The 14,598-nt window shown below is 38.0% G+C and overlaps 1 protein-coding gene across 1 annotated transcript in view; it reads right to left on the reverse strand.

The window, feature by feature from the left end:
• The window catches only part of ME2 (malic enzyme 2), a 64,828-nt gene that overhangs the window by 26,638 nt on the left and 23,592 nt on the right, over positions 1–14,598 (reverse strand). Inside the window, exons 3-10 of the mRNA XM_037738991.1 lie at positions 12,541–12,571; positions 11,119–11,294; positions 7,826–7,901; positions 6,577–6,738; positions 5,880–5,983; positions 3,208–3,317; positions 3,004–3,101; positions 2,573–2,686 (exon numbers count right to left, since the gene is read on the reverse strand). Of these exons, the coding sequence (XP_037594919.1) occupies positions 2,573–2,686; positions 3,004–3,101; positions 3,208–3,317; positions 5,880–5,983; positions 6,577–6,738; positions 7,826–7,901; positions 11,119–11,294; positions 12,541–12,571 (871 nt within the window). The remainder of the gene's footprint in view (positions 1–2,572; positions 2,687–3,003; positions 3,102–3,207; positions 3,318–5,879; positions 5,984–6,576; positions 6,739–7,825; positions 7,902–11,118; positions 11,295–12,540; positions 12,572–14,598) is intronic.

Here is a 14,598-nt window from a genome sequence, read left to right on the forward strand (position 1 = left end):
AGACAATACATGTAAAGTCTTATAACAATGTCTGGTATATAACTACTATTATATTTTAAATTACGTGTAGTTTAAGCACTCAAGATTTTTCATTCACATACTTTTTCATTTTATTTTTTGTACTAATAGAATACTGGTTCTAATTAAGAAGAAAAGATTTTAGATGTAGAGCAAAGTACATTTAGATAGCTTGCTCCACAGACATAAATGCCAAGCAACAGCTATACCATTATATTTTAATGTGTACATACAAAAATACAACAGCATTGTGTACTAGATTGGTTTAACTATGAAACAGTTTACTTATATTTCAATGTGTTACACAGTAGAAGATATATGACATTCTTAAACTAGTGAAAATGGGTAATCGGTGCTAACAAAGGTAGTCAGGCCCACAGGTACTAGGTTAATCTGGGGGATAAGCTCTTTATTATCCATAAATTGGTTTCAGGAGCACTTGCTTTTTTCCTGGGGAAAGAGTCCATAGCTTTTGATTAGATTGCTTCAGAGGATTACAATCTCCAAACATTCAAGAACTTCTGCTCATGGCCAGTCATGGTGACTCACGCCTGTAATCCCAACACTTTGGGAGACCAAGGCAGCCTCCTGGATCACCTGAGGTCAGGAGTTCGAGACTAGCCTGACCCCTATGGTGAAATCCCAGCTCTACTAAAAATACAAAAATTAGCTGGGCGTGATGACATGCCCAGATACTTGGGAGGCTGAGACAGGAAAATTGCTTCAACCCAGGAGGTGGAGGTTACAGTAAGCTGAGATCATACCACTGCACTCTAGCCTGGGCAACAGAGTGAGACTCTGTCTCCAAAAAAAAAGAATAACTTCTGTTCAATGGCTATTATTAAAAAGTCAGCCAGGTGTGTAATGTAATCACACCTGCAATTCCAGCATTTTGGGAGGCCAAGGCAGGCAGATCACAAGGTCAGGCAATCAAGATCATCCTGGTAAATGTGGTAAGACCCCATCTCTAATAAAAATACAAAAATTAGCTGGGCGTGGTGGCATGTGCCTGTAATCCCAGCTACTCGGGAGGCCGAGGCAGGAAAATCATTTGAACCAGGGAGTTAGGGGTTGCAGTGAGCTGAGATGGTGCCACTGCACTCCAGCCTGGTGACAGAACGAGACTCCATCTCAAAAAAAAAAAAAAAAAAAAAAAAAAAAAAAAAAAAAAAAAAAAAAAAAAAAAAAAAAAAAAGAAAAGAGAATGCTTATACACTGTTGCAGGCAATGCAAATCAGTTGAGATCCTGTGGAAATCAGTTTGGAGATTTCTCAAAGACCTAAAAATAGAACTATCATTTAACCCAGCAATCCCATTACTGGGTACATACCCAAAGGAAAATACATCATTCTACCAAAAAGACACCTGCACTCATATGTTTATCACAGCATTATTCACAATCGTAAAGACATGGAGTCAACTCAAGTGCCCATCAAGTTGGATTGGATAAAAAAAAATGTAGTACTGGCAAAACCCCATCTCCACTAAAAGTACAAAAATTAGCCAGGCGTGGTGGCAGACGCCTGTAATCCCAGCTACTCAGGAAGCTGAGGCAGGTGAATAGCCTGAACCTGGGAGGCGGAGGTTGCAGTGAGCCGAGATCGTGCCACTGCAGCCCAGCCTGGGTGACAAGAGGGAGACTCCATCTTTAAAAAAGAAAAAGAAAATGTAGTACATAGACACCATGGAACACTACACAGTCATAAAAGAGACTGAAATAATGTTCTTTGTAGCAACATGGATGCAGCTGGAGGCATTATCCTAGGTGAATTAATGCAGAAACAGAAAACCAAATACTAAATGTTCTCACTTCTAAGTGAGAGCCAAATGTTGGGTATACATGAACATAAAGATGGGAACAAGAGATACTGGAGACTCCTAAAGAGGGGAGGAAAGGAGGAGTATAGAGATGTAAAACTACTTATTGGGTACTATGTTCACTACTTGAGCGAAAGGATCATCAGAAGTCCAAACCTCAGCATCACACAATATACCTATGTAACAAACCTGCACATGTACCCCTTAGATCTAAAATTTTTAAAAAGGCTAGTTGTGGTGGCTCACGCCTATAATCCCAGCACTCTGGGAGGCTGAGGCGGGCGGATAACCTTAAGTCAGGAGTTCAAGACCAGCCTGGCCATCATGGAAAAACCGTCTCTACTAAAAATACAAAAATCAGCCAGATGTGGTAGCAGGTGCCTGAGCTTCAGGAGGCTCAGGCAGAACTGCTTGAACCTAGAAGGCAGAGGTTGCAATGAGGTGAGATTGCACCACTGCACTCCAGCCTAGGTGACAGAGAGAGAGAGGCTTCAACACAAAAAATAAACAAATAAATTAATTAATAAAATTTTAAAAAAGAATTATTGCTTATGTATCAAAAGTACTGCTAATACTGTAATTTAATCAGGAAGTTCTGCTGAAAAGAGAGTGGAAGGTCCCAATTGGTATAATTTGAATACTCCAATGAGAAACAAGATTTTAAGGAATAACATTTTAAAAATTCAACTAAAAATATAACGCACTCTTTTGCTTCTCCAAATTTTAAATACTTTACCTTAACTAATAAACCATACTTGTCAAACATCCAGATTTTCTTTTGTGCCTCTTCTTCTGACAGGCCATTTTCTACCATAGACATAACTATAAGATTTGCAATTCCAAGAGCAGCCTGTCCAACAAAACATAAATTTTAATATATACTACAGTATGATGAAATGCTTAAGTTACTTTATATATGAAGATTATATGCTGTAAGAAATATTTGGTTTATTTTCCCTTACAAATCAAACAAAAATTCTTCAAGATACTCTCTCTAAACGTATTTTAAATTACCTATTTTATAGTAAAAGTCTTGATTTCATGTCCTCTACCTCAACAAAATTACAAGCTCATTACGATCTTTTATATAAACATCAACATTCTGCCCATTTTCCAAATTTAGAAAAGAGGGTGGACTTTAAGTTTTAAAAAGTCTACAAAACTTACCTCTCCTGCTCCAAGGAATAAGATTTTATGTTCGGAGATTGGTTTACTAATAACTTTTTGTGCTGCAAGAAGGCCTGCAAGAGCTACTGCAGCTGTCCCTGTAAGAAAAACAAAGATTTTTACAAATAAAAAATGGGCACATTAAAAATGTTTAAAAAGTAAGAATCAAAACCCTAAAGTTTTTTTTTTTTTTTTTTGCTTTACCTTGAATATCATCATTGAAAGTACAATATTTTTCTCGGTATTTTCTCAAGAACCTGAATGCATTATGATTTCCAAAGTCTTCAAACTGAATGAGTGTGTTCCGGCCGTATCTAAAAACAGCAAAACCCATAATAGTTGTGTTGAAAATAACACTATTAAACAACTTTCCATCTAATATTCCCTATGGTAGCATTCAAAAATAATGTACGTTAGTTCAATTAAAGCCATCTGAAAATTTTGGGAGCCAGTGAAAAACTAGATTCAAAATGTAGAAATTATTCAATTAAAAACGTACGAGGTTTTTAAAAAGAACATGTCACAATAATGGACCCATGGGATATGAATCTGTGTAAACTATTTCCAAGTGTCTAGGAGGACACTTTCTTTGACTCCGAACCTCAAAAAATATATATTTGATATGAAATTCTCATTACATTTTCAGTTAAACAGCAACACAAGAAAGTATATATTACATAAATAATTGAAAAGTAATTCCTATTTGAGTTCACTGACATTCAGAAAAAGATGTCAATGATCTAGGTGAGTTATAGTAAGGGAAGGCTTGAAAAGGGGGTGGGCCCTAAAAGAACAAAAAGTAAAGTGGTAGGAAGAAAAGCAGGCTGTATTTGGGTGACCCTGAATTTTCAATAATCTGGCTATATATTTCATGGTTTACATTAAGAGATAAGGGAGGAGTTGGTTAACGCAAATTAGGACCAAATAAGGGAGAATCTCAAATGCTAAATTAGAGAACAGGGACTTTCTTCTGCATCCCACGTAGAACCACTGAAGGCTGCAGAGAAAGGAAAAAATTCACACATGACGCCTTTTAGGAAGGATAAACCTGCCAGTGATACGTAGCACATATTGGTGTGGGGAGAGACGCAAATGGCAGAAGCAACTAGGCGGCTACTGTAACATGAAGACAAGAGATCTGAAGCAGAAGATTCAGGAAGCAAAAGGAGTAACTATGAGCTATAAGAAAGAATGAATAGAAATTGAAGAGGATCAACTGGAAAATGAGGAAGAAGCTGTTACAATGTCAAGGTACTTGGAATAACTAAGAAGGCACTATTTGGCTGTCCAAAGTAGGAAAGTGAGAGGAAGAAGAAGAGATGGCAATTTCTGAGAAGATGTTCCACTTTAGATTTGTTGACTTTGACCCTGAAAAGGAATTAATTTTCTTTTTTTTTTTTTCTTTTTTTTTTTTTTTGAGACGGAGTTTCGCTCTTGTTACCCAGGCTGGAGTGCAATGGCGCGATCTCGGCTCACCGCAACCTCCGCTTCCTGGGCTCAGGCAATTCTCCTGCCTCAACCTCCTGAGTAGCTGGGATTACAGGCACGCGCCACCATGCCCAGCTAATTTTTTTTTGTATTTTTAGTAGAGATGGGGTTTCACCATGTTGACCAGGATGGTCTCGATCTCTTGACCTCGTGATCCACCCGCCTCGGTCTCCCAAAGTGCTGGGATTACAGGCTTGAGCCACCGCGCCCGGCCTTAGGAATTAATTTTCAAATATCTTCTACATGCCAGCAATTTTAAAGGTAGGCCAAGATTAGATCATCAAAGTAAAGGGTTTGATTTTATCCTATGGCAATAGGAAACCAATGAGAGATTTCAAGGCAAAGAATGACATAATCACAATGATTAATCTGGTGTTAAGGTGGAGATAAACTGGAGAGGAGAGGACTGGAGGAAGAATTAGAAAACTCTAGGAGAGACAAGGAGAGAGCAAGATCGTGGCTTTCTCCGTACCTCTGGAAAACAAGAGACATTTAAGTGGTAGTACCCACTGAATTTAAGAAATATCTGACCGCATGGGAGACTGATGGAGAAGGCAGAAGGGTCAAAGATAACACCAAGATCAAAGTTTTGGCAATAGGGTGAATGTTACTGCCAATAATAGAAGCTTCGAATACAGAAGATAGGTTGTTTGGAAAGGAAAGGAGTTCAGTGTGGGATATGAATATGCACTCACAACAGAATATCCAGATGGAAGATTCTGGTTATTAGAAATGCAGGCCTCAGAACAGCAATGGGACTAGAGATGGGTTTTTATGGGTTTAGGGGTAACATACATAAAGGTCACAGTTCATGGGTCAAAGAGAAGAGGACTATGTAGTCATCCACATTTGATAAGACACAGCAAGAACCAGTAAAGATGACAAAAAAAGAGAGAGAGAGAGAAAGATGGGAGAAAGACCAAGTTAGGAGGAAGCTATTTAGCAGTCAAGAGAAGAGAGTTTCAAGGACGTAGGAGTGGGAAAACCTGAGTCCATGTTGCAAAGAGGTAGAGAGGTGGGAGGACCAAATGGTCAGAGAACTTAAAATACAAAAGCTGCACAAGAGCTTCAGTGGAATGTGGGTGTGGGTCTCAAGGTCAAGTCTGAAAAAGGTACCCCGCAGTAAGACTTTGATAGAAGCAGTGAGGGCAGACTTCCCTCAAAATATCAGGTAACTCAAGAAAGCAAGGCAGACCATGGGAACCATCTCATATCAGCACATCTAATCAGGCAGAAACAGCCAGGCTGGACAAAGTTCTCAAAAATGAATGGCTTCCTGCTTATCTTCACAAGAGATAAAGGAAAACAAAACAAAACTTTTGGTTCTTACCCTGCCGCCCTCCCCTCCATTAAAGGTGCTTTCATATATTCAAACCTTTTAAAAATACCTGTCAGTAATAGCTTTCATAAACTCATCAATCAGGTCATCATACTGTTGTGTGCGATCTCTTTTCTGGTACAAGCCCATGTAAAATGGGTCTTTTAAGAGTGCCTATAAAATAAACCAAATGTAAAAATAAAATAATTTTTATTACATAATCATTTTAAATAAAAACTGCAAAACAAAAAATTACTAATACAATTTTTTAAATTTATTGCCTATTTTTTTTCTTTTGAGACAGGGTCTTGCTCTTGTCACCCAGGCTGGAGTGCAACGGTGCAATCTCGGCTGACTGTAACCTCCATCTTCTGGGTTCAAGCAATTCTCTTGCCTCAGCCTCCCAAGTAGCTGGGATTACAGGTACGCACCACTACACCCGGCTAACTTTTTTGTATTTTTGGTAAAGATGGGGTTTCACCACGTTGGCCAGGCTGATCTCGAACTCCTGATCTCAGGTGATCCACCTGCCTCAGCCTCCCAAAATGCTGGGATTACAGGTATGAGCCACCATGCCCGGCCCAAGAAACTTTTAATAGACTTAATTTACTATTATTTATATAAATATTAAAAGTGGAATTTAAGAAAAAGACTAACATCTAATGATAAAATTTTCCCTTCTTAAATTATCATCTTCAAAAGAGGAATAGAATACAAACTTTTAAAAATACAGGAGGAAGATAAAGGGGGAAAATGATATTACTCACGATGTTATCCGTTCCCACATCAATACACACTGGCAGGCATCTATCAGGCCGTATTCCTGCACAAGCTGTATACAAGCAAAGTTTTCCTACTGGAATTCCCATTCCATAGACACCCAGATCTCCAAGACCCAGAATTCTCTCTCCATCAGTCACTACAACAGCCTTAATCACAAAAAAAATACAAATTAAAAGTTGTCAAAAATGGGGCAATAAAGAAAAGTATTCCGTAAAAGATTGAATCACTTCATATGTTTTCACTCTTGCTTTTAAAAATAAAATTGGTTCTTGGCTAATTTCCAATGTAAACTAACCAAACATACTTAAAATTCTAGGATTTCTGACTATTATGGGACATTAACTAGATTGGATGTCCTCTGACTTCAGTTTAGAAACAGAATTCTTCTGACTAGAGGACCAACTTAAATATCATGAGAAAGATTAAATATGGCAGAGATGAACAAGATTCTGATTGACAGATTACCGTAAGAGAAAATTAAGAGCTTAGAAATAAATAGCATGATACTCCAACACAATAACCGATGCCAAACAAGAAAAACCTTAGCAACTGTGAAAAAAAGATCTAGAACAAAAAAAACCTACTTATAAAGTCTTAAGATGATACTGTGAGTTTAATTATTTGCCCAAATTTTTGCTAGATTATTCAAACCAATGATCATTCAGCAACATTTTGGTAAAGAGTATAAAGGCAGGTAAGATTATTGCCTATAATAAAATTTACAGAAGCTTACCCAAAGATCTTTAAATAAGTTATTACATTTTATGAAAGATAACCAAATAAGCCAGGGCTTATATTTGCCATATTTAACATTTTTATAATTGGTAAGGTTCTAAATCTTAGATTTAAAAGAAAAAAAGGCATAACCAAACTTCTCTCTAACATCATCCATAAACAAAAGTTTTTATGGCATTTTAATGTATTTTCTTTTCTTAGAATAATATTAGTGAAAAGAAGAGGAGACTGAGAAGGCCGGAGACACCAGTGGTTCTGATACCGAGAGGGCTCAGCTTGTATTCTAGCTCTAATTCCTTTCTCAGAGTCAAACTCTATACCAGTAGCCCATTTTATAAGTACCACTATTATCATCTCCGCAGCTACAGAGCACTAAATCTGCATGTATTTAAGTGCAAAATAAATTAGGGCAACAATTAAAAACTGTTCTTGGAGATTTAGAGGTAATTTACAAGAAAAGAGAAAACATTGTGAAAAGAAGGGTTGTGCTATTAGTACCTTAACATGATTTTCTGGCCAGTTATCCACAATTGATCTAACATGACCTCTGTCTGAGATCGAAATAAATAATCCCCTGCAACAGAACAAAAACACCTTTGCATTTCACAACAGCTTTATTTCTAAGTTTTTTTCATAATTGAAATATTTTGATATTTTAATAAAATATCAAGACATGGTATAATTTCCAAGCAGATTTAGCTAGAGCACACTAGTTTATTTTCAAACATTTTCAAGTACTTCAAACTGTAATTACACTGGTCATAGCAACCGCAACAAAGATTATTGTTAAATGATACAATCACTTTACCCAAAAAGAAATGTATACACACCTCATGTTCAAATAAACTCAATACACAACCAGGAAAAAAAAACAATCTAAAGCAAGCCACCAATGCAGGACAGCATAACAAGGCCAACTAAACTATGATTAAAACTTACTGAAACTGAAAATTTGAAATTTGAAGGAGCAGGAAGGGAGAGAAGAAAATTACAGTAAATTCACACAAAAGACGAAACACCTGAAGTATCATGAAAAGTTACTTTTACTTATTTAACATTTTTTTCATTGACAAAAATTGGATATACAGTTGGCCCTTGAACAATGTGGGTGTTAGAAAATCAAAAGTCAAAAATTTACAAATGATATTCCAAAAACTTAACTACTAATGGCCTACTACTGACTAGAAGCCTTACCAGTAACATACAGGTTGACCAACACTTTTTTTTTTTTTCAGATGGGGTTTCGTTCTTTCACCAAGGCTGAAGTGAAGTGGCACAGTCTTGGCTCACTGCAACCTCCACCCCACCGGGGTTCAAGGGATTCTCCTGCCCCACTCTCCCAAGTAGCCAGGATTTTAGGTGCCTGCCACCACGTCCAGCTAGTTTTTGTATTTTCAGTAGAGACAGGGTTTCTCCATGTTGGCCAAGCTGGTCTTAAACTCCTGACCTCAGGTGATGCACCCACCACAGCCTCCCAAAGTGCTAGTATTACAAGCGTGATCCACCGCATCCGGCTAACTAACACTACTTTGTATGTTGTATGACATACGAATTATATATTGTATTCTTACAATAAAGTAATATAGAGAAAACAAAATGTTATTAAGAAAATCATGAAGGGGAGCAGGAGGAGGGGTTGGTCTTGCTGCCTCAGGGGTGGCAGAAGCACAAGAAAATCCCAATATAAATGGACCTTCGCACCTGTGTTGTTCAAGGGTCAATTGTATTTATCACGTACAACCTGTTTTGAAATATGCATAAATTGTGGAATGACTAACAAAAAGTCATTTTAAACACAGTATGTCATTGCCTAATTCAGATAATCCAGGTTTCAAAAGAGAAAGGAAAGGAAGGAAGGAAAAAAAAGAAAAAAGAAACACAGGTTCTAGAAGAACACAGGTCAGGCAGACATGAGGGCCAATGGATCCTCATTGCTGTCAAACTGATCTTACGTTTAACTTTCTCATTGATACCTAAAATTGGACACTACTATTATAGTTCAAATCAGTTTAGTTCAGCCATTTCTCAAACATGGCTATATAATGGAATCATCCGATAAACTAGAATGCCAGGGTCCCACCTCCAAAGATTCTGATTTAATTGGCTTAAAGTTTATATCAAACAACCAACGAAGATTTAATAACTATCTACAAAAACAAAATGAACAAAAAAGCCCATAGTACAATACATTGCATAAATAATATACAGTATTTGCCCTCACACAAAAAGCCATGCTCTTCATGTTTTCTGTTGGTTCCCAACTCTGGGTATACATCAGAATCACACCAGGCTCTTTTGTGAAACTCCTAAGCCTAAACTAACGGAATCTGAATCTCTAGGGGTGGGGCTCAGGCATCAGTATTTCTAAGTTTCTCTCTATCTTTCAATCAACCTAATGAGAAAGTATTAAATAGCTGAACAAAATGTTTATGTCATAGAAACATTTTAGATACAGTAATTGTTGGCAGCATACAGGTTAGAACAGTGTTTCTCGGTTTTCCAGGGAATACAGACAACACATTCACTGAGGGTGCTCACTAAAATCCAGACCTTTAGACCTTTTTTCTTTTTCATAAGAAATCTTGGGGATGGGGAGGAGAGGTAAATTGGCAGAAATTATCATTTTGAGTAAGTCCCACAGGTATTTCTTACACACATTAAAGTTTGAAATCCACTAGACTAGATGACAGGAGATTGAATATAAATGCCGTCATACATTGTTTGAATTTCTACATGTGGAACAATATGTTAATTGGGCATGGGGAAAATATTATAAGGATTGAGAAAAGTAATAATAGATTAGAGGAACAAGACAAGAAAACTCAGATTAAGTAAAAACGGCATCTATATATATAATATTTATAATTTTCCGAAGAACTGTCACATTGGTTTCTCCAATAGCTCTTTGATAGGTCCTGCTTTTCCCATTTTACACAAGGAAGCACATTTACAGGGATCATGTGACTCATTCGAGGACTTGAGTCAGTCCTTGCCATTCCAGTACTCTTCCCATTTATAATGTTTGTAGGTGCTACAACTATTTGAAATAAAAATTCATGAAAGTTCATTAAAAAAAAGTAGAACAGGCCGAACGAAGTGGCCTGTAAATCCTGGCAACTTCAGGGGCTGAGGCAGGCCGATCGCTTGAGGTCAAAAGTCCAAGAGCAGCCCAGCCAACACGACAAAATCCCATCTCTACTAAAAATACAAAAATTAGAAGGCGTGGTGGCATGCACCTTAATTCCAGCTACTAGGGAGGCTAAGGCATGACAATTACTTGAACCTGGGAGGTAGAGGTTACAGTGAGCTGACATCACACCTCTGTACTCCACTCCAGCCTCCATGACAGAGTGAGACTCTGTCTCAAAAACAAAAAACAAACAAACAGAAATTAAAACTGATTAAAAAATGAGAAAGAACCAATCTCTTAATTTGGCTTTATTGACAAAAATTTTAATGATAATTCTGGGGAATCTCCCACCAGAATTAAAACATTTTTTGGTGGTGGTAGTGGGGAGTTAAAAGTATATAATTCTTCTAACAACCACAATAATTTAAAGAAGGTTAAAAATAAATGATATTATTTTTACAAAGATAAAAGTTATCAGCTAAAGAAAAAAAGTTATCAATATGTTGGGGTTTCATTAATCTCTTTTAATCGAAATTAAATTTTTGTGAAGTGGGAAATGTGATTCGGCTAAGACACATAAAACAAATGTAATAGGTGTTATGGAATGATATTTTCCTCATTCAATCATCATTTACAAGCATTTTTTTAAAATAAGCCTTACTTAGGTCTTCTAAAGATGTGTCCATACTGGGAGCAGGCAAGACCAACTGTTGGTGTATATACAATTGGCATTAAACTCTCAATGTCATCTTGCAGTATTCTATAAAACAATTTCTCATTTCTTTCTTGTATTCCCATTATGTAGATATATCTGAAATTAAGCACAGTAAATAATGTCTAAGTCAGCCTACATTTACATTAAAAGTCTTGGCTTATGAAAGTTAAACCTAAATGTCTAAAACCGAAATCCCACATCCACATTCTAAAAAAACCCAAAACCTTAGATTATCACTATTAAACACCCAGGACTAAAAATTAACAAAAATACGAGGGTACTTAAATGGTAAATGATGATGATGATGAAGACAATGAAATAATAATAGAAACAATGTTTACTGAACTCTTACTCCGAGTCAGGGACTGTAGAAGGCACTAGAAATGCAAAGATCACTATGAGGTCCTTATCCTTAAAGAATTAGTCTTCAAGGAGACTGACATATAAATAGGGGAGCAAAATAAAATGGCATTCATTCAAACATTTGCTTAACACTATATGCCTGGCACTATTCTCCAAGGATACAAGAAGTGACCACTGTTTTCAAGGAATTTATAACCCAAGAGGGTTAGAAGCATTACAAGGTCTACACAGAATGCAGAAGTGGCACAAAAAAGGCAACTGTCAATTGATGTCAATAAATATATTAATAATTTATTTTTAAATTTAGAAAACAGGGAACTGGCTTGAAAGCTAGTAATCATCTTGAATTAAATATGTCTAAAGCAGACATATCTTTCCCCTGACCTTGTTTCTTTGGCTATCATGTGACCAAATGGGAAACCCAGATTCCATTCTTGATTTCTTCCACTCCTACCCTCCCCAACACCAATCCTATAAATCACCAAGTCCTACAGAGTCTACCTGCTAAACAGCTTTCAAATATATCCATCTGCTCCCTCTATCCTCACACAGTACAAGCTACCATCATTTCTCAGCTGGACTACCTCAAAAGCCTTCTTACTAGTCTTTATAAACAATATTTTCCTCCTACGCTCCAGTTCATTCTTCTCTTAAAAACCTGTGTTTTCTGTTCTCCTTAAATTGCTTCCAAACAAATCATCGTAAAATAAGGCTCAAGCTCCTAAAATAGTTAACAAGACCTCTGCCCACTTTTCAGCCTCATGCCCTTCATGTTGACTTCAGCTCCTTCAATGCAACACAACTCAAACCGGAGTTGCTGCATTTAGAGCACTCTCCATCCAGGCATAGTCCTCCTATACATGTGCACTCCAAATGCAGCTCAGGTGGTGTGCTTTCTGGGGGCCCTTTTCTGTCCACTCTCCTCCCCTATCATATATACATACACGCTTTAGACTTTCTTGTTTTCAGGTCCCATAATACCCTCTTCCCCTCTGTACCTCTCACTTGACTTCCTAACTTTGTGGCTTCCTCCAGCCTAGACAATACCATAAATTAGAAACAATCACCTCATGCCCTTCTTTTTTTTTAATTGCATTTTAGGTTTTGGGGTACATGTGAAGAACATGCAAGATTGTTGCATAGGTACACATGTGGCAGTGTGATTTGCTGCCTTCTTCCCCATCACCTATATCTGGCATTTCTCCCCATGCTATCTCTCACCAACTCCCCACTCCCCCGCTGTCCCTCCCCTATTTCCCCCCAACACACCCCAGTGTGTAGTGCTCCCCTCCCTGTGTCCATGTGTTCTCATTGTTTAACAACCTCCTATGAGTGAGAACATGCGGTGTTTGATTTTCTGCTCTTGTGTCAGTTTGCTGAGAATGATGGTTTCCAGCTTCACCCATGTCCCTACAAAGGACACAAACTCATCGTTTTTTATGGCTGCATAGTATTCGATGGTGTACATGTGCCACATTTTCCCTGTCCAGTCTATCATCGATGGGCATTTGGGTTGGTTCCAGGTCTTTGCTACTGTAAACAGTGCTGCAGTGAACATTCGTGTGCACGTGTCCTTACAGTAGAACGATTTAACCTCATGCACTTCTACAGTTCCAGGAACTATTAATAGCAATATCTGGCATATAACTGGTGTGCAAACACTTGGTGAATAAATGAGAAGAACTCATTTATATATAATCCCTTCAATTATATAAATATAATCCCTTCAATTATATTTTCCATATAGCTAAAAACAGAAGAAATGGTATCAATAGACAGAAGTTAAAGGGAAGATGATTTCTCCTAGGTATAGGGAAGTAAACAAACTGGACTGCTAAAATGGAATCGATGGCTTTGTGAGATGTCAAGGAAAGGACAGATAATCTATGAGGCATGTGATAGAGGGAAACTGCCGAGTCATGGATCTCCTCAGTTACCACTTTCAATCTTTATTCCACTTCAGTCACACTTCTGTGTGTCTCATAGTGTTGCGCAGCACTCACCTATGATTGTTATAGCTCAGCAATGGTGAATGCCCTTATCCACTGTCGGATCACAATCCTCTACCATTTTGGATAGCCATGTAATGCCCTCACTTCGTCATCCTTCAGAGGGATATCTAACTCTCTGACTGCTTCATTTTCTCCCAATTCCATGGGCTCCCTTTAGGAGCCTCTTTGTTTCCCACTCTGGATCCCAGGATCAAATCTCTCAATCTGAGCAAATCTCCCCCTGTCATTACTGTTAGGAATCCTCACATACATTTATCACTGTACTACCCTTCCACAGTGTCTGCCTTTCCACCAGAGACAGTGAACTCCCTGAAGGGAAGGGCTGAGTGTTTTCATTTTTGGAGTTCTAAAGCTTAGAACAATGCCAGGCACATAGCAGTCCTGAATGAATAGTAACTGAATGAATTTATGTAACACCTGCCTTTGCCAGCCCAGCAAACTCCAAGCCTGAATCAATGTTACATTTCATCTTTTCTGTGGAAAAATAACATTGCTATGCAGCATGGCAACAATACAAACAATATCCTGCCAGTATGCCATCAGGGTCTGCTCTCATCCCTTTAACCTGCTCTTGTTCAGCCTTTCTTTTTTTTTTTGAGACAGGCTCTCACTCTGTCACTCAGGCTGGAGGGCAGTGGTGTAATCATGGCTCACTGTGGCCTTGACCTCCTGGGCTTAAGTTATCCTCCTGCCTCAGTCTTCTGAGTTGCTGGAACTATAGGTGTGTGACACCAGGCCTGTCTAATTTTTTTTTTTTTTTTTTGTTTTGTAGAGACAGGGTCCCACTGTGTTGCCCAGGCTGGTCTAGAACTCCTTGGCTTAAGTGATCCTCCCACCTTGGCCTGGAAAAGTGCTGGGATTACAGGGATGAGCCACCAAGACTAGCTTTTGTTCAGCTTTATCTTATGGCCACGTGGCTCTTCCAAATATTTATCACTCTCCTTATCAACTCTCCTTAACCTCGGCCCTTCCAAATCTGAGCGATGACTTTCATATTCTATGTCATAAAGGAAATCAAGGTCATCAGTTAAGATGAGATCTCATTACTTCT

The sequence above is a fragment of the Cebus imitator genome, unplaced genomic scaffold (genome assembly GCF_001604975.1).
Source record: "Cebus imitator isolate Cc_AM_T3 unplaced genomic scaffold, Cebus_imitator-1.0 Scaffold60, whole genome shotgun sequence".
Lineage (NCBI taxonomy): Eukaryota > Metazoa > Chordata > Mammalia > Primates > Cebidae > Cebus > Cebus imitator.